Source organism: Rhineura floridana, chromosome 8 (genome assembly GCF_030035675.1).
Source record: "Rhineura floridana isolate rRhiFlo1 chromosome 8, rRhiFlo1.hap2, whole genome shotgun sequence".
NCBI lineage: Eukaryota > Metazoa > Chordata > Lepidosauria > Squamata > Rhineuridae > Rhineura > Rhineura floridana.
Window position 1 is genome coordinate 87,134,515 of NC_084487.1, and position 24,646 is coordinate 87,159,160.

The following is a 24,646-nucleotide window of genomic DNA, read 5'->3' on the forward strand; positions in this document are numbered from 1 at the left end:
AAATGAATATATTAGGGGAAAGTGTGAATGAAAGTGCATATAATTGTGAAGGTATCTTACAAAAATGCCTTATATTAGGATAAGTCGCTTACAAGAATGTGCATACAAGACACAATGGCATATAAAAATACACTAATGTGTATATAGGGAGAAATGCTCAGTAAAATGCTGATGAATTTTCATGACTTTTTTAAAAATAGTAATAATTGCAAATTGATGAGGAAATGTAACAAACTGAATTTAAGCTTGGAAAACTGCAAAACTCAGAGAAATGGAAATGCACATTTTCATCTGTTTCTGGCTGTTTCCTGCCACAGCCATCTATGGGCATTCTGTACTTGCTTGAATGGCTTTGCAAACCATATGCCTGCACTACGACTTGACATACAGCTGCAGGTGGCCATCTCACCACATCAGCTAGTCTAAAATTTCATGGTAGGATTTGTTAGTGTTGAATTTCTTGTACTTTGCACCTTATGAGGTTTGACAATTCTAAATTAATGAACTATTTTGTCTAAGCACTTCTTTTCCATGACACCTTGCACAGTATTAAATTAGTAAAACAGTGTCTTGCCATCCGCAGGATTTGCAGTGGATTTCAACATGTGATTTAAAGTAAAAGGTCAGAGCTGCAGCACAGAAATGGCAAAGTAGTTATGAGATATCACATGAAAGGGTGAAAGCAGTGGCCTTCCCTAAATTTGGCATTTAGGTAGCAATACTCACATGCTGGTCACTATGTAGGAAATCTGTTCAGATGTGACTCTTGGGATTTGGTATTATTTATGTATTTTAACATTTTATATCCCACTCTTCCATAGTCATCAAAGTGGTTTACAAACTTTGAAAAACATGTAACTATGTTGTCTCCAGACCTGCAGCCCAGCTCTGTTATGTGCGAGCAAAACATTCTGCACATGGTGACATGGATATACAATTCTCAGGCTCACTCGCACATCACCTGTGTAGATAAAGCAGCTTTGCACTGAGGGCCCCTGGGGGTCCTACCTAACATGATACCCTTTGACAGTGTTTCTTTCCTTTCCTTCAGAGCTGTCTCAAGACAAACTCAACTACATTTGAGTGTAGAGCAGGTGTGGTTAACCTCAGGCTCAGGGCAAAAAGCACGTCTCCAGGCCTCTCTATCTGGCCATGCGGATTATACCCACGTCATACCTTCACCAGCCACCTCATACTCTCCTTCAGTAAATTTCCCTGGCTGGAATATGTCCTTGAATTCTGATAATGCCTCTTGGCTGCCTGGAGGGAGGACAGTGATGAGCCATAGAATGTGCATCACGAGTAGTCTCCTGTACAAAGGGAAATTTTACATTTATTGCTTTGGCCACTTTTGCCTTTGGCCCCATCCACCACTGTCGTGTGGCCCCAGAGAGGTTGCTCAGATGGGAATGTGGCCCTCAGTCTGAAAAAGGTTCCTCACCATTGGTGTAGGGAATGCAAACAAGGTAAGGAGAATCATCATTGAAAGGAACCTCATGGGATGGTCCTTCCTTTGGGAAGAAGGGCAAGCTGGAATGAATGAATGAACGAACGAACGAACGAACGAACAAACAAACAAACAAACAAACGGTAAGTATCAATTGACTGCAAAGCACACTATCTCATTTGCTTTAGTGGAGAGAATTAACCATTACTGGGTAATTAAGATCATTCTGGGTGATATCCAATGTTGTGTGACTGGAGTTCCCTTTTCCTGTCCTCCCTCTGCAGTTCCCCTCCCCAAAGCAATTTTCTTCAGAGGACTGATGGGCCCTCCAGAACAGATTTGAGGGAGGCATGGGTTGCTGCAGGGGGGGAGGAGAGGAAGGGAAGTCCCACTGTGCAGGTGGAAATCCATTCCACTGGCAGGTAGACACAGTTGGATGTCACCCTCTGTGAGCAAAACTCCCTGGATCAACAATGGATCTGTGTTTAAAAAAGAAGTGTGTGTATGTACAAGGAAGTAAATCAATTCTTCAGTGATAAAATTGGCAATGTTTTTTCCATGTTCATACTGTGGTATTTTCATATTATATATAAAAGCAATATTTTTTTTTAAAAAAGCTATCCTAACAAACATTAAAGAATGAAACTAGCTAATGTCTTTCAGTACTCAAGTAACAGTTCAAGAATCTGTATTCATGGGGGGAAAGTAAGAGAGACCCTACAATTATAAGAGATGGCAACTAAACATCTTAAAATAGAGGATGCAGAAATACTACTGCAGATCTGAGAAAGGCTAAAAGTATTCCCCTTGATATAGATGAAACTAATCTTTCTCAAATGTCTAAATATTTACTGAAAACTCCAGTTATGAATGCTTGGTCATATTAAATAGTAATCTTGGAAATTCATAGAGTGTTTATTTATGTGTTTATTTATTTATTGAATTGTTAACCCACCTCTTTAGGCTCAAGGGTGAGCCACAATGATTTGAAATGATAAGGTATGCCTGCATATATAACATGTCATTAAAATTGTTCCACATTTACCACAACAATAGCTGATAAAGTGAAAGGCGGCAATGAAAGATGTCTAGAAGAAATAAAAAGAACACAACAATCTGAAATACTTGATATGTTTTGTTAGTGTCAGAAGAATGTTAAGTACAATACTGTCTCTTTCATAGAGATGTAGTAAATGTAATATTTTATTTTGTGGCATATATTTTATCTGAAATATAGGTTTTTAACTAATTTTATTCCCTACCATTCCAGTTTGTCTGATTATTCCAAAACAGATATATATATATATATATATATATATATATATCTGTGGGTCCCAGTGCATTTTACAAATTTTAAAAGTCAAACAACTAGATAAGAATCTAGGTGGCCAAGCAGGCTGACCTTTTGACAGCCATTCTGGACCCACATCTTTAATTTCCCATTTTAATATGACGGATATACTGAGACAAGGGAGTGCTGTGGTGAATCATATGAGCAATCAACTAGGAAGCCTCATATTCAAATCTCAGCTTACTAGAAATGCTTGAAATGGCTTTAGGCAAGCTGCAGTCAGCCTCAGTACACCCTCTCTCTTCTGTTAAATGGGGATAATTTGCTGTACTGATGGAATTTATGTGAAGCATTTTGAACAGTTAGGAAAATCACTATACAAATGCCAAGGCATGTAAATGAATGTATATGGCTGTGTGTGTGAGACAAGGGGATGGAAGTAGGGGATTCCTTGTGCATAGCTCCACAGGTGTGAAAGTATGGATAAATATGTACTTTCTGAAATAATATGAGGACCCGAACACAGCCATCCTTCAAAATTTGCACTTATTCAAACTTTGCAATGCTGTTCGCCAACCAATGGATACAAAAATGCATTTGTTAGAGGAAAGTGTGCATAAAAGTGAATATGAGTGAAAGTAACATAAAAATGCATTATATGATGAAAAGTTGCTTGCAAAAATGTGTACATTAGTCACAACTGCCTACAAAAATTTGTTTACAAGGAGAAATTCTCACTAAAATGCTGGAGAATTTTCACGAAGATTTTTTTTTAGAAATGCAGAGAACTGAATTTAAAATTGGAATAATGAGAAACTGAGAGAAGCAAAATGGACAGATCCTTCCGTCCATAGTGGAGGGTAGGGGGCTTCATCCCTTGGCCCCTGCTGTGGTTCTAGTCCAGATCAGGGTCCCTCCATGCCTGCAACTGATTTTTTTTGAAAGCCATTCACTCAATTGCTAAGTTTGTGAATGGCATCTTTTCTGCTCTGATGATCTTAGTGCTGCTGTTTCTGGCATGACTGCCTCTGCCTTCTAGAATGCTAGGGAGGAGCCAGGACATCCTCCAAAACAGACAAGTGTAGTAGCAGGAGGAGGAGACATGAGTTACTGATATAAAGTAACTGGGGCTTTAAGGAGGGCAGACAGTCAGACAGGGCCTTGGAACATTCCACAGAAAATGAAACATGCCCAGACCTGCTTCATCCAGAATGATTTCACTTGTGATTCAACAGGGGAGCCAATCCTTGCAGAGATTTTATTTGGTAGAGTGGAATCTTCTAGTTAAGTGAATGCACTCGTGAGAGATCCATGTGCACATACAAGTGCACATGGATCTCTGAAATGGGATGACTGCCTACATGCTTTCAAACAATCATAAAGGTCAGATACTTGCTTTTTTAACAAATGAAAATGAGAGCTGGAATTCTCAGGATTCTGCACCAGGAGTCAGCAGAGATCTGAACTGGCAGTATGGATTGAAGCTACTCTCTAGCACAGGGGTAGCCAACATCTTCCAGATGTTCTTGGATTTCATGTTCCATCAGCCCCAGCCAGCATGGTCAGGGATAATGGGAATTGGATTCCAACAATATCTGGAGAGCACCATGTTGACTATCTCTGTTGTAGCATCTCTACAGAAGGATGATTAGGACTCTTCTTTCTCTGTGGGCTTCCAAAGTATTCCACACATAATCAAACCTTTCAACATGTGTTTATTACTATTATCAATGCTTGTTGAGATTGCCTTTCTTAAGCAACATGATCTAAACAACATCATTCAGAAAGTCCAACTGGAAGAATGCTAAAATCAAGTGAAATTCTTCCCTTGTGATACACAGTCTTCATTTACAATATATATATATATATATGTATAAACAATATTTGAATACAGCCAGGTTTCAGTTTGTATCCTTCAGTCTAAATCAGTCCATATCAGCTGTGTGGTGTGCGCGAGATCCTGCTTTTTCTGCATAGCATTTTTTAAAAGTCAAAATAGCTCTGTAGTCTAGAGCTGTAACAGTGCAGACATTAACGTTACTCATATAACTCATTACATTGAAAAAACCTCTACCACCTAAGTCTTCTTCAGGTGTCACCAAGAAGTGTTAAATAAATGTGTGAGCGGGCAGTAGGAATGAACATGTTAGCTCTGTCCCCGTCATCACTATTCCTCCAACTCTCCAATATGTGGAAGGCAATCTTCTGAAGTGGGGGGTCTCCTGCACTCAAGGATGGAGACTACTACCCATGCATTTTAGAATACTAAAATAAGTGTGAGCCTCCAAGAGGACAGAAGGCACCCCACTTCAGAAGATTGCCCTTCTTAAGTTGGAGGACGTGGAAAATGGTGACGGGGTGGAGCTAGCATAGTTGACCCCACGACCCTCTTCATATGTTTGCTTAATTCTTATTTGCAATGTCTGAAGAAGGTTCTGTTTAACCCATAAACTGAGTTTTTCTACCAAAATATGCAGGTTAATTATAGCAGAACATCATTAAATGGATGGGGCATAATCCTTGTGCTCTTGCACAGCTCCCCTTAATTTTAGCTGTGCATGTGCAGAACAACATCCAGTGGATTGTGCCTATGGTCAATATTAATATATTAAGGGCATGCCCACATGGCATGATTTGGAGGAGGAGGGCTCCAATTCAGTGCATCAATCCCTGAGAACAAAATGGCAACTTTGGTTAGAGTTCCCCTTTGTTCTCCCAGCAGAATAGGAAAATCATGGGATGGCATAGTCCACACAGAAAAATGGTACGCCAAACTTCCAGAACACATAGTACCATTACTTGGAGGGGTGGGGTGGGGTGGGGTGGGGAACTACTTCTCATCCTTCCATTTTAGTGTTTATGTGCATAATATAAAGTATAGGAAACTCCTAAGTGGACATGCCCTGTTACTGTGTTAGTCATAATGCCATTCCCTCTTTACTTACTTGCTATATGAAACCTTAAAAAAAAACCTCTCAGAAAGAAAATAAAGCTTTCCTACAAAACAAATGAGTGCGATAAAATCTTAAGAGATTCTGAAGAGACTCAAGTTTCACATCTTCATAACCAGATAAGGAGCAGCAGCTGTATTTAATTTTAACTTGATGTTAAAATGAACTCATTTTCATATAGGAATTTAATGATCCAAACTTAATGGTCCTATGCAGAATAATTACTTACATAAAGGAGCAAACTTCGTGTACATTCCTTTTAAGCAATGTTTCAAGGGAAGGAGAAAGATCTTGAGTTGGTTCTGAGTGGACATTGCTGTCCTTTGGGACAGGCTGATATTAAATGTTAAGTTCTTTATGTAGACAATACTACTCTTTTTTGACAGATTCCTTGCCTCTCCTGCCCTCACAGTATAGCCAATACAATGAAAATAAATAGAGTGTAAAGCAAACAATCAAATCGTAGTGGTACAAAGTGACACAAAACACAATAAACAAGAGGAAATAAAGTATTTTGTTACCGATGTGCTTTAAAACTAGACACTCAGAAGGTAAACTATATGCTTCATTTTGCTGGCCAGAAATTGCTGCATGATCAAAAGCAGACTGGTTCTCATGCCCTTCAGTGTTCAATGTTTCTTCTGATAGTAAACTTTCAGATCCTGCTCTTCCCTCTTCTCTTTCTTCAAGAGGTTCACTAATTAAAATGGTTGGCCCTAATAGCTTTTCCTGTTTGAGCTCTGGCTGATGGGGAAACTGACCCATGCCTCTTTCTCCTTTCTTATCCCAAGGCAGCACTGCCGAATTCTCAGGAAGTTCTTGGAATTCGGGGTCCAAAGAAAGATTTGGAGCAAGGTGAGCTGTTTTACCTTTCTGGTGGTCTGATTTAGCTGCAATTTCAACTGAAACATCTGTGTCTGAATGCAACACTTTCTCTCCCTCAGCAGGATGAGTTCCCGTTGACTCTTCTGATGTCACAGGTGAGCTTTCATAACAGCTGCCAACAACATTTATATCAGAAGGGGAACTTCTGTTTTTCATTTTTGCACCAACATGGGGAAGCTTTCTCCAAACACTTCCCTCTTCATCCTCTTCACTGCATAGGCCTTGGAGAAGATGCTGTGAATCTTTCAGAGATATTTCAGGAAATAAATCCTGCTCAGAAATGGCTTTTCCTTCTGCAGCAGACGTCCATAATATTTTGTCTAGCGGTGAATCATTTCCAGGGCTATGTTCTGCTCTGCCAAGCTTTTCACTTCCATTGCGTACGGACATCATTTCTCTGTGCACCGTTTCATGTACGCATGCATTACAAATATCTGAAACTGATTCCTTTTCAAATTTGGTGTCATATAATACACCCACTGTATTGCATTGACAAAGAGAATAATGTGAACCATCATTTCTCCCTTCATGTATATCAAACTCTGTTTCCTTTTCCTCTGTGGACCTGTCACTTAGTGCAGTCTCTTGAGGTAGCTTAACAATTACTGCTTTTTCACCAGCAGACATTTTTTCTGGAGTACTTTCTGATGTCGTTTTAATTATATAAGCGGCTGTAACTGCCTCTGCTTCCCCTGTACTATCATGCTTGGCTACATAAGACTCTTCATATCTCACTGGGTCTTGGCAGGTAAACAATTCATCTGTGGGAGTTACATCCAAACATCTTGTAATATCTTTAATTCCCCACATGGCCTCAACACCTGTTTGCTCTTCCATCTGCGGTCTTTCACCTTCTCTTTCTGCTAATTGACTTTCTGAGGCACTCCAACATTGATTCCCCCACCTGACCCTGCTGCTCTGATCATCAGCAATAACCCTGTCAGGATCACTTTGGTAGGGCTCTGTCTCCAAAATCTTTCTGTTTGCTAGATCATAGCCCTGATTGTGCTGCCCTTTTTTGAAATTCCCTCTGGCATCAAGCACTTCTTCTGGATTTATCAATGCAGCATGTGTAAAGAGACCTTCATCAGGTGCTTGTACTAAATCTGGGTAGCCCATGCAAAACCCACTTGTATTTTGAATGTTTTCTGGGTATTTACTCTCTGTTCCCTTCAAATCTTGACTTAATTCACCTACAACAGAAATTGTGCTTTCCTGGTTTTTATTCCTTTTGCCCGAGTTTCCTGTATCATTTAGGCATGGTAAATTTATGGGTTTGAATATTTCCTCATCTTTTGCTTCATGTAATGCACTGGTCATCATTACTCCTAGGGGGAAATTCTCTATTGTGGTGACTTCATTGTTGTCTGGTGTGGACAAAAATGAGTGTTGGTTTTGTATTTCAGTACCCTCGTTTCCATGCCTATTGGTAGAGTCAGGGTATGCTTTTTCCTCTTCCAGAGACAGTTCTAAAATGCTCAATTTGATTTCTTTCTCCTTTTCAATTTTATATTCAGACTTATATTTTTCTTCTACAATGTCACCTTCTGTACGTGAACTTCTGAAAGAAGCTAATATGACATCAGCATCAGCTAAGGAACTGGTACCAAATTCTCCTTTTAAATATACCTGGTTTTTGCTTTTAGATCCCTCTGCTTTGGATTCATTTTTGTCAATGTTCTCCAGAATTGATTCTGGAGTTTGGGCAGATGTTTCCTCCATATGCTGCCCAACAAGTGGCTTGACATTGTCATCCAACATAAGTTCTTTTAAATGGATTGCTTCATCATGCTCTAAGGGAACTGTTTTGGGTCTTGTTTCCCATGCCTTTTTGTGGTGATCATAATCATGCTCTTGGATGAACAACCTCTCTGTTGTTTTACTTCTAAAGGGAGCATCCGATACATCTCTTTGAACAGCTGCAGGACACACCCCATGTTTGTTTGAGATAATATCCGTAATATGGGCAGTCTCATTTTCCTTTGTTCCAGACCAATGATCTAGTGATGAAATGGCTCCACTGGTACTAAAACTTTCTGAAGACTGAGCACTATTGTTTACCAAGTCTACTGCAGTAAACTTTTCTGGGGGTAACAGACAAAAATCATGTAAGGCATGTTCTGACGAAGAACTTATAGGCAGAGGCTGCCTAAGCAAGCCACAGTCTATCTTGTCCCCCAGTTCTTGTGGTTCATTTGGAAATCTAACTGGCTCAGTTGTGTATAAACTCCTTTCATCCCTTGAAGAGCCTCTGATTCCAGTAAAGCGATGACTTAGCTGAAACAACAGAATCAGAAAGAATGGTCAGAATGCATATATGTGTGTGTACTTATATATATATATATGAGGAAGGATTTAATTAAGGAAGGTTTTGTACTCAGACAGACATTAGAAAAACAAGCCATTTACCAATTTTATGTTGTATGTACTTTTTAAAATAAAAAATGCACAAAGGGTGTTAGAAAGCTGTATAAAAAGCAAGAAATAAAGTAGCATTGAGTCCTCCACCTCTCTTTCTCACATCTCACATCTCATCACCCTCTTTATTCATGAGCTCAGTAAGCTGCAACTCCATTTCATACAAATGAATCCTAAAAAGAATATTCTCTACAAGAAAAGCTAATTCATCATAGAGCACATTCCATTCTAGGCATGTTTTATTTTAAAGTGAATGCATTGACACAGCATATCAAAGCTAGAGAAAGTATGGTATTGTCCAGTAAAATAAAGACACATTTGCACACTGACAAATACTATAAGGGCTATCTTTTCTTCATTCCTCTCAGGACCCTTTTACAGGCTACAGACCAGAATATTTTGAGAGTTTTGAGAAAGTGCAAAATGAGTTAGCAAAGGCAAGGCCAAAAAAGAATAAGTTTATTCCCTATCTCCCACATAGTACATTATAGGATTCAACTGCATTTGCTTGTCATGGCATTCTCTCCATGCTTTTGAATACTCAGACTGATGATTTCATACCAATCAATTAGAGGATAGCTTCTTGGGGGCCCTTATTACATTTACACTTTTTGCAGATACCCCCATTACAGTGTCTCTTATTAATATGTTTTCTGCAAAGCCCCTGCAAACTATTAATAGTCAAACGTCACTCAAAGAAAAGTGAAGGAACTAATGTTTCTGCAAATTCTGTTTTAATGACCCTCTGCCAACTGGTGCTCAAATGTATCTTAGCTCTTCAATGATGCCAACTGTCAGGATTTAATAGTGAGATGCCTGGGTTTTTTCCCTCTCTCTCCCTCCTCATAACTGACATTTGCATGATCTCAATAATTATATGCAAATCTTACGATTTCCCCTTCTTCTCACATAAGGCTCATGTTACTTGTCAACTGCTGAGCAGTCTTGTGAGCTGTTGCCTATGGGTTTCAAAGATTTGGTTGTATTTCCATTTATTATAGGCCTCCATTGTTTAATTCATTACACAGCACATAAGGTAAATTAAAATCTGAATGACACACATATACCCTCTTCATTTATTGTACAGATGATCACTTTGATTTTTCTTCTTCTTTAAAAACTGTTAAATTTTAGTGTACTCATTCGCTTGGGGAATGCTAAAAGTCAACTATGATCTCTTTTTTTCACAGCTTCTTATTGCTGTCTCTTTGGTAAAAATAACAATGGATATATAGAGATACTGATTTTCAGGCGGTCAATGCTCCCACATTGGGTGAACTTTGTATTCTCCTAAAGTCAGAGACAGGAAGACTTTGTGCTTAGGTGTGAAAAATCCATTCTCTTTTGCACTCTCCAAAAGTTCTGCATGATGCACATGTTCCTTCATGGGTTTCAGATTTCAAGTTGTCACAAGCAAACACTATTATTCTTCATAATTATTTTGCTGTGTACACGCAACTTATCTGAGTGCCAAACTTGTTGTGTCATTTCTTCCCACAAAATGCAAGGCAGCCCATTTTGGGTAACACATGGTTTAAATTCTCACCATGTAGCATGTAGGAGGAAATTAATATTTAATCATTTAATAAGAGTATATTGATTTCATTTGAAATAGAAGATGTTGGGAATGTATATTTTACAGCTGGCAGGTGATATTCATGACCAAGATCTGTGAGAAAAATGTGGACTTAAAGAGATTCATAAAGCCCTACCTACCATTGTTGCTCCGTAGGCCCCCAACTGCTGAAAAGGGAGAAAAGGAAGTGGGGTACAGTGCAAGTCACCTTACCCGTTGGCCAGATGCTAAGATAACTGGCTCCCCATAATATTGCTATTGCTCTGTGGTGAGCTTATAATAAGCCATTGCAGAGCAAACAGTCATCTATATCCACTCATAGCATATGTAATGCAGGCAGCCTATATGTAGAACAACCAAAAAACTGTACTGAACAAAAATGTATAAAGTATATACTGATCACAGAGACCAGAAAGACAGGACTTTGAAATGTTATTCTTCTAGTGTTCTCAAATTGTCCCTTATAGCCTGTGATAAAAAGAAGAAGAGAGATAAGTTATAACATTAAGGGCACCCGAATGTAATAAAATAGACTGAATCAAAGCACTTTTTACCACTGATCATGCTAAAGATGAAATAAAACCTTTGACATTGGCATAGCAGTGGCAGATTTCTTAGTATTCCTATCAGTGCTGTTGAAGCTGAAGAAGAACTCACTTCCTTTGAAAAATAAATGGATTCAAATGATCCAACAGTTAAGTATATAAATGCAAAATACTTACCAGCAACTCTAATTCTTTTTCATTATCTTCATTATCATCGTCATTATGTTCCACATTTGTACCTTTTACAGTTTCTTTACTTTGTTCAATTTCATTATCATCCACATGTGAATAAAGAATTTTGGGGATGTCTGACTCTGAAGAGTTAACAAAAATACTTGAATAACATCCATCAGGGTGTTTTGTTACTTTAAAAAACTAATATGTGCAGTAAGGAAAAACTAACTGAAGGGGGGTTTATACCTGAAGTCCTGGAATTATTCCATATGTCTTCATCAGCTGTGTCCAATAATTCTTCTTTACTGTTAAAAGAGAAAATAAACTTAGTGATGCTGTAGAATCCTAGTTTGAAATCTTTTTAGCTATAAACCTGATGGCATCAAATTAATGATGCAAAATAAGTCTTTAGCATCCCCCCATCAACATACCTTTAAATATCAAGGTTCTCGTATAGCTTTAAGTGTCATAATGTGAGGCCATCCTAGGAAGACCCTGATGGTTGCCAGAGGTAGCCTAATCTTCTCTGAGTCCCCTCCAAATGAATTGGGTTGAATGCAGAGTGGCAAAACGTATTTTGAAAACCAGTTATCCCAATGCATTGTGTTGCTTATTGAGCCATATCCATGAGGCAACTGTCCATTAATCACTTTTTTATTATTCATTAGGATCCATTCTGGATATGTAGGAACATGGGGAGCTGCCTTATACTGAGTCAGACCATTGGTCCCTCGAGCTCAGTATTCTTTACACTGACTGGCAGGGCTCTGTCTCAGCCAGATTTAATGGAAGAAGGGCTTATGTAGATCCTTTTTAAGCACAAGCACCTTCAAAACCTGTTCCCACACTCAATCAAGAGTAAATAAATTAGATAATGAACACTGGAAGGCACTTGGAGCAGGAACCTGTCCTTTGGGCTTATGATTTGGTTAACCTGCCAAAGCACTACATACATTGTAAAATAACAGCAGCAGCAGCAGTAACAGCATTTGCCATAGAATAATATCAGAAATACCATTTGGGACGATCATCGAGTATAATGTTATTCCACTCCTTGATCCTTTCTGATTCTGAACACCCTTGGGATGCAGTAGGCTAGAAAGCAAACCCACTAAATAACTTGCAGGTTCTGTGCTTATTTTGCTTGAAATAGTTAGATGTACTTTTTAACTAAACATGGGGGCTTCGTGCATTTTTTTCTGTTGCAGCATTTACCATTAATGCTGACTTTTGGCAATGCGGATCAACAACACGCACACCTTCCTATCAGCAGCTCCTCACTGCCTGCGCTTTGCTTGTCCCTTATATCTGCTCAATGTACACCAGGGTTTAGGAATATGTTGCTCTCCAACTCCCATCAGCCCCAGCCAGCATGACCAACGGTCAGAGATGATGGGAACTGTGGTGCTCATCGTTGAGTGGGGTGAGTAGGATATGTTGCTGGATAAGCATTTTGTGTACTTTGTATTGTTTATTGTTTTCATTTTTTTTGGTTTTAAATTTTTGTGTGTGTTGATTTTGTCCTGTCAAGTCCCTTGGAGACTTTTTATTATATAAAGTGACTTAAAATGTAGATATTAATTATCGTTGTTGTTGTTGCAACGTGTGGAAGGCCACAAGTTCTGCAGCCTAGCTTTAGGGCTGTTTGCAAAAAAAACATTCTAAATTGGACTAGATGACCTTCCTCTCCATTTCACTGTTACAGTTCGCCTGTTTTATCCCCTCCATCCTCCCAATCTCCTGTTCAAGACCCACTTAAATTAACAGGAGCGCCTCTCATTTTAACTGATCATCTGTAGGAGACCTATCTGGTAGATTGTACCCTCTCTAATTCCATTCTCTTTCCTCCCATCCATTTGTCCCTTGGGGAGGGGAGACATTTATGTGTTGCCCTTAGGGAAAACCCTGGCATTATAATGAATTATACATCTTTCCCGCTCCATTTTATTATCTTGCAGGCAAACTGAAATAATTCTCCAAAAATATTCAGTGGCAGGTTGCTAAATTTGTACTTGGCTACAACAATATACATATGACCTGTCACCCCTTTTTAAAATTATTATTGGTCATGTAGCTTCTTTCCTCAGTTCACTCATATCTTTTTCAAAGTGGAAAAAGTTCTTTGGGACACATATTGTTTGTATTTAAACAGCGTCTCTGTCGTCTAGCAACATCTCTGCTCTGGACAGGTTTGTTGAAGGGCTCTGTAACGCAATGCTTGAGAAAGAACTATATTTCCAATTTCCTGGCACATGCAGCTGCTTCCCACAGAAAATCCACTGGTTGTATCCAGTGGTTGTGTGAGCGGAAGACACCTTGCATAATGAATCTTTCCTTCCTCCTCATGCATTCCTCATCTCACTAGAGGATCAGGAGAACCTACTGAACATTGTGAGCTGTGGTGAACAGGGCTACGAGTGGGAGGGTGAAATCGCACCAAACTGAGGGGAGGGATCTTTTCCCCAGTGGAGCTCTGCTCGTGAAAGCTTCCTTTGCTCGATTTGGGCTATCCCCTACTCCCACTGCAGCCCTGTATGCACAGCTCACAATAATCAGTGGGTCCGCCTCACCCCCTGGAGAGGCTTTTCAGGGGATACTGGGGGCTGTAGGGAAGAGGAGGGAAAGGGAAAGATTGATTATGTAAACTGCCTTCCACTGGTTCAGCCATTGGATAAAAACCATTTCAGAAGGTCCCAAGGTTCAATTCTTGGTATCTCCAGATAGGGCTGGGAGAGACTGCTGCCTGAAACCTTGTAGAGCCGCTGCCAGTCACTGAGCTAGATGGAACAATGGTCTCAGTATATGGAAGCTTTCTATTTATTATTTTATTTATTTTTAAAACTTATATACCGCCCGACTAGCAATAGCTCTCTGGGCGGTGAACATAGATACAATAAAATACAATATAATACAAAACATCAGTCTAAAATCAAATTTCACAATCTAAAAACAGCAAAGGCTAAAATCAAATTACAAACATTACAATCATTAACAAAAAATTAAAATGCCTCAGAGTAGAGAAAGGTTTTAACCTGGCGCCGAAAGGATGATAGTGTCGGCGCCAGGCGAACCTCCTCGGGGAGACTATTCCATAGTTCGGGGGCCACCACTGAGAAGGCCCTTGATCTTGTCACTGCCCTCCGGGCCTCCCTATGAGTCGGGACCCGGAGGAGGGCCTTCGTAGCAGACCGTAGTGTACGAGCCGGTTCATAGCGGGAGAGGCGTTCCGACAGATATTGAGGTCCCGCACCGTATAAGGCTTTATAGGTTAATACCAACACTTTGAATTTGGCCCGGAAGCGTATTGGAAGCCAGTGCAAGCGGGCCAAAACAGGTGTTATATGGTCAGACCGCTTCGTTCTTGTTAGCAGTCTGGCCGCCGCATTTTGCACCAGCTGTAGCTTCCGAACCGTCTTCAGAGGTAGCCCTACGTAGAGCGCATTACAGTAATCCAAACGTGAGGTTACCAGAGCATGTACTACTGATGTAAGATCCTCCTTACTCAGGTAGGGACGTAGCTGGGCTACCAATCGAAGTTGGTAGCACGCATTCCGTGCCACAGAGGCTACATGAGCCTCAAGTGACAGGGAAGAGTCTAGAATGACTCCCAGACTACGAACCTGTTCCTTTAGGGGGAGTGTAACCCCATCCAGGACAGGATATGTATCCACCATCTGATTGGAAAAACCATCCATCAACAGCATCTCAGTCTTATCAGGATTGAGTCTCAGTTTGTTAGTTCTCATCCAGTCCATTGTCGCGTCCAGGCAACGGTTCAGCACATTGACCGCCTCACCTGAGGAAGATGAAAAGGAGAAGTAGAGCTGCGTGTCATCAGCGTACTGGTGACAACGCACTCCAAAACTCCTGATGACCGCACCCAACGGCTTCATATAGATGTTAAAAAGCATGGGAGACAAAACCGAACCCTGCGGGACCCCACATTGGAGTACCCACGGTGTCGAGCAATGTTCCCCAAGCACTACCTTCTGGAGACGGCCTGCCAAGTAGGAGCGGAACCACTGCCACGCAGTGCCTCCAACTCCCAACTCCGCAAGCCTCTCCAGAAGGATACCATGGTCGATGGTATCAAAAGCCGCTGAGAGATCAAGGAGAATCAACAGAGTTACACTCCCTCTGTCTCTCTCCCGACATAGATCATCAAACAGGGTGACCAAGGCCGTCTCAGTGCCGAAACCGGGCCTGAAACCCGATTGAAATGGATCTAGATAATCGGTTTCATCCAATAGCGCCTGGAGCTATTGTTCCTATGTCCTGCTGAAATTTTAGATTTGCTATCCTTACCCTTTCAAGAAGTAGGGTTCGAACTGTGTTTTCATTATTTTAGTACTGCATCAGTCCTTCTCGTTGATTCAACCTCCTGGTTTCATATACATTCATTTCTGTACCTGGGCCAGTGTGTTATAGGAAGATCCTGTCTTCTATGCATATTTTGCTCTACATCACCTTGCATCATGGGCTCTGTGATCTTAAAACTGTGTAAGATGTCGTATCTCGGATTCCAAATGATTCTGGGTGCTCAGTGATTCTGATGCAGGGGAAGCCTCTATTGGGGAGGATGAGCAGCCTGAGGTCTAGTCTGAAAAAGAGCACTCTGCAGGCCATGCAGAGGAAGAAAATTCAACACCTTCTACTGCTGCAGATTCAGACTCCTAAATCAAGGCACCAGAATCCACAGTTCCCTCATGTCTCCAGTTGCCCGGCCCCTTTTCCTGTGGTGCAGCTGGAGGCAACCCAGTCATGCCAGAGTGCCAGTTTCCAAGCCACAGCACTGTCCCTTTGAATTTTTGCTATCCTTATCCTTTCAAGGTGTAAGCAGGGTTGTGTGTCACTATTTAGGTGCTCAGTTGAGCTCAGACCTTTGTCAAAGCAGCTTCCATTGTTGCTGGGCATTGCCCCGGGTTCTTGTCTCAGGCCTTGCCTGCTCAGTGTCACTTTTATTTGTAGTATTTATTATTATTTATTAAATTTAAATCCCACCCTTCCTCCTAGTAGGAGCCCAGGGAGGCAAACAAAAACACTAAAAACACCCTAAAACGTCTTAGAAAACAGACTTGAAAATATATTAAAACAAAACATCTTTAAAAACTTATTAAAAACATCTTTTAAAAAAACATTTAAAATCATCTTAAAAGGCAATTCCAACACAGACGGAGACTGGAAAAAGCTCTCTACTTATAAGGCTTGTAGAGAGGAAGGTCTTCAGTAGGGGAGGGAATTCCATAGGGTAAGTGCACTACACTAAAGGTCCTTTTCCTACATTGTGTGGAACGGACCTCCTGATATCCTGGTACCTGCAGGAGGCCTTCACCTGCAGAGTACAGTGATCAACTGGCTATATAAGGGGTAAGATGATTTTTCAGGTATGCTGATTCCAAGTTGTATAGGGCTTTGTACACCAAAACCACCTTTGTTTTACCCTATGAATATTTGCAGTTTTGCAGGATCAGAGCAGGACATCACACTTGCATATTTTCCCTAGGCCACATGTAAGTATTGTGGGACTCATAAGAAGAGATGGCTCACCACAAATAGGGTTTAAAAGGCCACAAAAATACAGTACATATATTGTGAGAAATTATATTAATGCCTAACGGTCACAAATGAAGCATGACAACGAAAATTCCCAGTTCTAAGCTAAATATAGGATGACAGATTTTGGCATAGCCACCACACCCAGAACCACTGGAACCCAAACATTTGATCCAAATTCTGTGGTGTTGTTTTGTAAATATTAGTGATGTTCTGAATTTTATATAAAGGCATAGCTAAGAAGAAGGGAATCAACTTTAAGGCTCATACACCGGTTCTTAAAGGGAGATGGAATGCACTTTTAAAATACTTCTCACATTTCATTACAAGGTATTATTGTAGCACTGTGCTGAAAATTTCTTCCACATTTTTCTACCATTCTTCCTCAATCAATGAGGGCAAAAAATCACCTTTGAAATTTTCAAAGGGAAAGGTTTAAGTGAAATTCTAATGGGTGAGGTATGGGACTTTTTTCATGCTTACCTTACATTTGAGGTGGGCAAGGGGTGTTTGTGAGTGTCCTTTCTTTAATTCTAAAATCATCTTACTAGTGGTCAACATGCTGCAGCCTTCACTAAAAGACCAAGGGAAGACATCATGAGGTTCCTCCTCCCATGGGGCTTTTTCAGATCAGGAAGCAGACAGCTGGGGGGGGGGGCTGAAGAGTGCTGGAGAAATGCTGACTGGAAAAAAAATCATACACGCACACCCAACCTCAACCACCTTGCAGCGATAAGGTCAAAACCCTGCACCCACTGAAATGCTAAAGAAATTCTTAAGTGTCCTGAGAACAAGAGAGAAAAATGAGGGACTCTTTTGCAGGGGAAGAAAACTTTTAAGAAACTGGAAGACAGATTTTGGCATTGGACTATATTACCAGACAAACATGAGAATCTCAGAAGATGCCTTGTCTAGACTAGGGATGGGTGAGAATTTCAATTCAGTTCACATTTCAAGCCGAATCTATGAAATTCTCAATTTCCACAACAATACGAGAACCAAATCACAGCCATCCTTTGAAATCTGCACTTATCTACAATACAGTTCATCAACCATACAATGTTTACAAAAATGCATATATTACGGGAAAGTGTGCAAAAATACATTATATGACAAGAAAAGACTTGGAAAAATGTGTACATTAGTCAAAACTGCTTACAAAAATGTGTTTATTAGGAGAAATTCACACTAAAATGCTGTAGAATTTTCATGAGGATATAAAAAAAAATTTTCAATTTGCTGCAGAAATGTGGAGAACGACATTTAGGATTGGACAAATGAGAAACAGAGAAAACCAAAAGTGGCAGATCTTTCTATCCCTAGTTTAGAGTGATACCTCTGAGCTTAGGCTGAAAGAACTGGAGCACTGGAAAGACCCCACAGAAAAAATAAGTGGTCAAAAAAATGGTAATCACATATCTTTCGTTAATGACCCTGTAAACATAGCAGTAAGCACAACAACTCTCAGTGCTGAGCAAGGCCTCAAATCTGTAGCGCATGTCACAAGTTCCCTCTTCCATTCAAAGCCAAGGACCCTATTTCCAGTTTTCATTAGTAAATGCTATATTTCTTCCTCACATCATATATGTCAAACTTGTCTCACTTCCTCCATACTGTTGTTATGTGCCTTCAAGTCGATTATGACTTATGGTGACCCTATGAATCAGCGACCTCCAACAGCATCTGTCATGAACCACCCTATTCAGATCTTGTAAGTTCAGGTCTGTGGCTTCCTTTATGGAATCAATCCATCTCTTCTTTGGCCTTCCTCTTTTTCTACTCCCTTCTGTTTTTCCCAGCATTATTGTCTTTTCTAGTGAATCATGTCTTCTCATGATGTGTCCAAAGTATGATAACCCGTTTCATCATTTTAGCTTCTAGTGACAGTTCTGGTTTAATTTGTTCTAACACCCAAGTATTTGTCTTTTTTGTAGTCCATGGTATGCGCAAAGCTCTCCTCCAGCACCACATTTCAAATGAGTTGATTTTTCTCTTATCCGCTTTTTTCACTGTCCAACTTTCACATCCATACATAGAGATCAGGAATACCATGGTCTGAATGATCCTGACTTTGGTGTTCAGTGATACATCTTTGCATTTGAGGACCTTTTCTAGTTCTCTCATAGCTGCCCTCCCCAGTCCTAGCCTTCTTCTGATTTCTTGACTCTTGTCTCCATTTTGGTTAATGACTGTGCCGAGGTATTGATAATCCTTGACAAGTTCAATGTCCTCATTGTCAACTTTAAAGTTGCATAAATCTTCTGTTGTCATTACTTTAATCTTTTTGATGTTCAGCTGTAGTTCTGCTTTTGTACTTTCCTCTTTAACTTTCATCAGCATTCGTTTCAAATCATTACTGGTTTCTGGTATGGTATCGTCTGCATATCTTAAATTATTGATGTTTCTCCCTCCAATTTTCACACCTCCTTCATCTTGGTCCAATCCCGCTTTCCGTTTAATATGTTCTCCGTACAGATTAAACAAATAGGGTGATAAAATACACCCCTGTCTCACACCCTTTCCAATGGGGAACCAATTGGTTTCTCCATATTCTGTCCTTACAGTAGCCTCTTGTCCAGAGTATAGGTTGCGCATCAGGACAATCAGATGCTGTAACACCCCCATTTCTTTTAAAGCATTCCATAGTTTTTCATGATCTACACAGTCAAAGGCTTTGCTGTAGTCTATAAAGCACAGGGTGATTTTCTTTTGAAATTCCTTGGTCCGTTTCATTATCCAATGTATGTTTGCGATATGATCTCTGGTGCCTCTTCCCTTTCTAAATCCAGCTTGGACGTCTGGCATTTCTCGCTCCATATATGGTAAGAACCTTTGTTGTAGAATCTTGAGCATTACTGAATGGGATATTAAGGCAATAGTTGGATAATTACTGCATTCTCTGGGATCCCCTTACTTTGGAATTGGGATATATATTGAACGCTTCCAGTCTGTGGGCCATTGTTTAGTTTTCCATATTTCTTGACCAATTTTTGTCAAGATTTGGACAGATTCAGTCTCAGTAGCTTGTAGCAACTCTATTGGTATGCCATCTGTTCCTGGTGATTTGTTTCTTCCAAGAATTTTAAGAGCAGCTTTCACCTCACATTCTAAAATTTCTGGTTCTTCATCATATGGGTCCTTCGTGAATGAATCTGTCATCCTTGCATCTCTTTTATAGAGTTCTTCAGTGTATTGCTTCCATCTTCCTTTTATTTCATCTCCATACTAAGTAGGTACATTTCTTTTAAACCCACACTTTTAATTTGGGCAGATGCTTGTAGCAAACCAAAACTTGTACTGTTTGCCACAGATGCAAAAGATGGCTGAGGTTTCAGTTCATTACCCCCTTACATGACAGTAAGCCCAATGAACTTAGGGTCAAACTCCATGTTTCATTAGCTGAATAGTTGTCTGTTTAAGTGCAGGGTTTGTTTGTTTGTTTTTACATAAATTGCCTGGGGGGTTCCTTTCTGGATCAGGACCCTAGTGCCACTCTCTGATGCACTAGATTTGGATTTCCTTGAGAAATATTGGCTTTCTACTGGACCATATTAAGGTTGGTTTGAGATTAAGTTACAGTAACAACTGAGAGCAAATTAAACTTTATGCTTGTCAGATGATTGCACAATGCACAGATTGTTTCACTGTTTTCTAGCTTTAACCTGAACTCAGAATTGAGTCATGCAATGAGGTGTGGAAACACCTTCCTTCTCATTTTCCAAAGAACAGACTTACCAGGGCTTGTAGAAATGCCAGGTTCATACAAGTTAGTGGAGGTCAACATCCTCTCCAATGAGGACACACAAGTGGCAATACATTTTTGCTGTGTTTGTTCTGATTATTCTGTTGCCTAAAGAACTGACAAGAGTGCTTAACACCTCCTAAAAGGCGGAAATCCTGCATTCTTTGGCAATGATCCTCCCGTTGTAAATTAGGCCCTCCAGTTTCAGACTCTTCACCACTTCTTGAGGTGCTTTTAAGTGCAGCACTCTTTTAATTTCTTAGACTAAAGTGGATCTTAAGCCATGGTCTTATGAGCCACTAAACCACTCAAGAAGTATTAAGCTCCAGCAAAATAATCATTGGGTCTCCGCACGTTGTCTCAGCAAGGTAAGTGAGTACTATATTAAGGAAGAGCAACCATCACCAATGCCACATTGGGCAGAGGTGGAAGAGTACTAGGATCAACCCAGCTATGCACTATTCCAGAAGCATAAGTGGTGGCAAGAGAGATGGCATCTCACTTTGCATAGGATATCACTGAGGTAACATCCCTATCTGAGCCTTATCATTCCAATACATATACTTAGGGTTAGAGTGCCAGAGGCATAAGGTAGGTAGCTGAGGCTTCTTCATGCTTATGAACCCGACCTCATTCCTGGGTAGTCATTTCATTGTATCAAGTGACAGCCAGTTCTCATAACCATTTTGGCATGTAGGTTGAGACGATTTAAGGTTTTTTCCTGTTGGTGACAAGGTCATCTAAAAGTTTCATCACAAGGTCAGATCATCGGCTAGCCTGCACAACTTTTGTAACTCAGCTCAGCACACATTTGCCAGCAGTCTGAGTTAATATGAGGAATGGGTTTTTAAAAAGTGACTGTGCAAGGTGAATTTCTTTCCCTGTCAATATCACTAGCGGTGAGTGTCCAAGGACTCAGCATTATTCCCTTTTGTAAGCAACACTTGGCAGCAGTGCTGATCCTCTTAATTGGCTTGGACTAGCAGGGATTGGCACACTCCCTATGTGGCTTTGCAGGAGCTGGGCCAGGAGCTGTTTCAGTTCACCTGATACTTGCAAATGCTTCTGCCTGGAAGAGTCCAGAAACCAAGGTGCTAGTTCTCAAACATTTAAACATATCACAGGCAAAGGAAGAGATCAACCATTCCACTTTTCCTACTGATAATGGGACAAAAGGCATGAATTTAAACTACAGAAAGATTGTTTCTGTTGCTAAACATTAAGGGTTAAACACCAGGGGAAAACATTCTAGTTGAAGTTATTAACATGTTACAATCTTGGGGTGTAATAGACCTAGGATGTTTATGAATGGAGCCTTATCCATGCAAGAACTCTTGCATAGCTTCCATTAATTTCAGTAGAGTTTGGCAGGGGAGGTTCCCAGTGCATTGTGCCCTTGGGTTGTATACGGGCGTTCTTCGCTTTTGTCTGCAGCCCTATCAGGTAGTTTCCCATGGTAGGAAGTAATAAATTATTTGAGACATTATGTCATGGAAGTTCATCATTGATCACCCTGGTAATGTTTTAGGAGTGCCATGATAATGCAGAGAGTGCCTTTGGTCAAAGACACCTGGAAAGTGCATGGCCTGTTAAAAGGGCAGGAGTTTCCCAAGAGTTGCATCTAGGAAACCAGGTGTCTCAGATGCAGCACTAACACAGACTTAGCTGGAATAAATGGCACCCAGCACCCATTAATCCCCATTGTTTACTATCATTCTTGTTTTGTAAACCTTGAGTTTTGGTCTGCTGCATGAATATGGCATCAAAAGTGAAGGCCAATGCCCCATTATGTTCTCCCACAAATTATCTCATTTTCAACTCATATGAGCAGCCTGCTTCATGAGTGAAAAGGAACAGGCAGCATAGAATGTAGCACCTTCTATAAGGGGAGCTCCAAAATGTGCCTAGTAAATCACACATCACACACTGTTCACTTCGGTAAAATACTTGCATGAGAGAAAAGTGTTAGGAAGAGATGGATTGTCATGACTCTGGAGTCCAGCAATGACCAGGTTACTGAGTTGAACCTACAGTGTCAGTGGCTAAGGAACTGGACCAGGTTCCTAGATATAAGCTGATGCTGGTGATCAGGGCACCCTTGAAGCTGAGGTTGGCAGGCAGAAGCCTGCTGAACCAGATGCAGTAGCACCAGGGCCCATATGAATGCCTTCTTTTAAACCCAAGGCACTGAGTGGCTCTGACATTGCATCATCTGTAAAACAACACCAGGCGAGAGGCCACAAAGGGGAACTGCTCACATTCAGGCCAGAAGATTGGCTATTTAAGAGGAAGGGCCATAGCTCAGTGGTAGAGCATCTGTTTTGCATTCAGAAGGTCCCAGGTCCAGTCCCCAGCATCTCCAGGTAAGTCTGAAAGATACACCTTCCTGAAATCCAGGAGAGCCACTGCCAATCACTAGAGACAATACTGGGCTAGATGGTCTGATTCAGTATAAAGCAGCATCCTATGTTCCTAAAAAACCCCTAGTTTTTCAAAAAGGGTTGGGGCCTAGGAGAGCTGAGGTAAGCTGGAGGCTGAGGCTCAAAGGCCTTTCACTTTCAACTCTTATTGGAGCAACTTGCTCACTAGCAGCTTGTCATGACTGGCACCAATCCAGTGTGGCAATGGGTGAACCTTTGTGTTGCTCTCTTCTTGCCACCAGCTGCTTGCTAGCCACCTAGAGCAGGGACTGCTGGATTTCCTCAGCCTTATGGTGGCCTTATTTATGAGTAGGGGAACTGCCAGCCAAACTCCAAGTCTCCTGCTTGGCTACTTCAGCCTATCACCCCTCCTGATCTCCCATGCCCTTTAACCCAGTAGTGTAGCACAGGCAGTCTAAGCAATGTGAGGGGAACAACCAGCCCTCCTTGAGTGTGTCCACAGACAAGAATGGCCCACACATTCAATTAAGACATTTCTTTAAGAGGAATATAAGAGGGGGGAGAAACAATGAGTGTGCACAACCAAAAGAAAAATAAAACACTAAACCGGATTTTTGGTCTATCTAGTCATAGTAGACAAGCTAACATATCAAACACTTGCATGCCTAGGGTCACTGCAGCAGGCCACCTTTGGAGATGAGTAAAGAATAGAGCTTAATTCAGGAAACTGTGAGTGCCAGCATAACATGGTTGCCACGGGCAGCAAAAAAAGAGGTGCTGGTACTCCATGCTGGTAAGTACTGTTACAAAAAAAGCCCTGTATATTGGAATGGCCTAATGATTACCTTTACAGAGTGTTCTCTCTGGTGTTGAGGTTCCAAGAAATCAGACAAGCTTCCATGGGGGGGGGAGGGGCTTTCAACTCTCTTTATATCTAGAGTGCATAGATCTTCCATAGAATTCATACCCGCTAATAGGAGAAGAAGGGGCTAAAAGCAAATGTCTAGAAAACATGGTTTTGAAATGTAATTTGGTTTGTTTGATTCAGAATTGAGTCAATGTTGGCACCCTGCACTGATTTTGCTCTAGCATTAGTGGTGCCAGTCCTTCCAGGTGCATCTCCTATAATTTCTTCTCAACCTTTCTCAATAAAGAGCTTTTACAAAGATTCCCGAAGCTCTCTTCTCCAAAATAAATTGATGGCTTTGTAAAATGTGGCCGCAACATGTTACCATTTGTGGGAATCAGATGGCACAAAGCCACTTAATCCGTTCATTTAGATTTTAAAGCCTACGCTAGGGTATTATGGCAAAAGCTTAAAAATTACAAAGTCATCTCTTTAAAATCACCTAGATTCATAGACACAAACACATATGCCAAGTCCTCCTGGCCCTTTTTGCTTGGCTCAACCTTGGCTGTTGTATACTAGTTGATATTTCTGTCATGATACAGCAATCTTCAATATGGATGTATTGTTGTCCAAAAGATAGAAAAGTGATTGAGAAGTCAATGGAAATATATCATTAATACCATGAACGTGGACCATACCTTTAGTAATGGTGGTATGTGATTTAAACTAGTGCTTTATTGATCCTAGAGTCCATGTATCATGTACATTAGGATATATATACATCTTTTCAGGCCTCTTTATTGCATAGTCATATGATAGAAAACCCAACACAG

General features: G+C 40.6%; 1 protein-coding gene across 1 annotated transcript in view; it reads right to left on the bottom strand.

Annotated features, from left to right (window-relative positions):
- Positions 1-4,440: 4,440 nt before the first annotated feature.
- Positions 4,441-24,646, bottom strand: part of PPP1R3A (protein phosphatase 1 regulatory subunit 3A) — a 41,539-nt gene continuing 21,333 nt past the window's right edge. The window contains exons 2-4 of the mRNA XM_061640023.1: positions 11,534-11,592; positions 11,291-11,427; positions 4,441-8,851 (exon numbers count right to left, since the gene is read on the bottom strand). Of these exons, the coding sequence (XP_061496007.1) occupies positions 6,059-8,851; positions 11,291-11,427; positions 11,534-11,592 (2,989 nt within the window). The 3' untranslated portion in view covers positions 4,441-6,058. The remainder of the gene's footprint in view (positions 8,852-11,290; positions 11,428-11,533; positions 11,593-24,646) is intronic.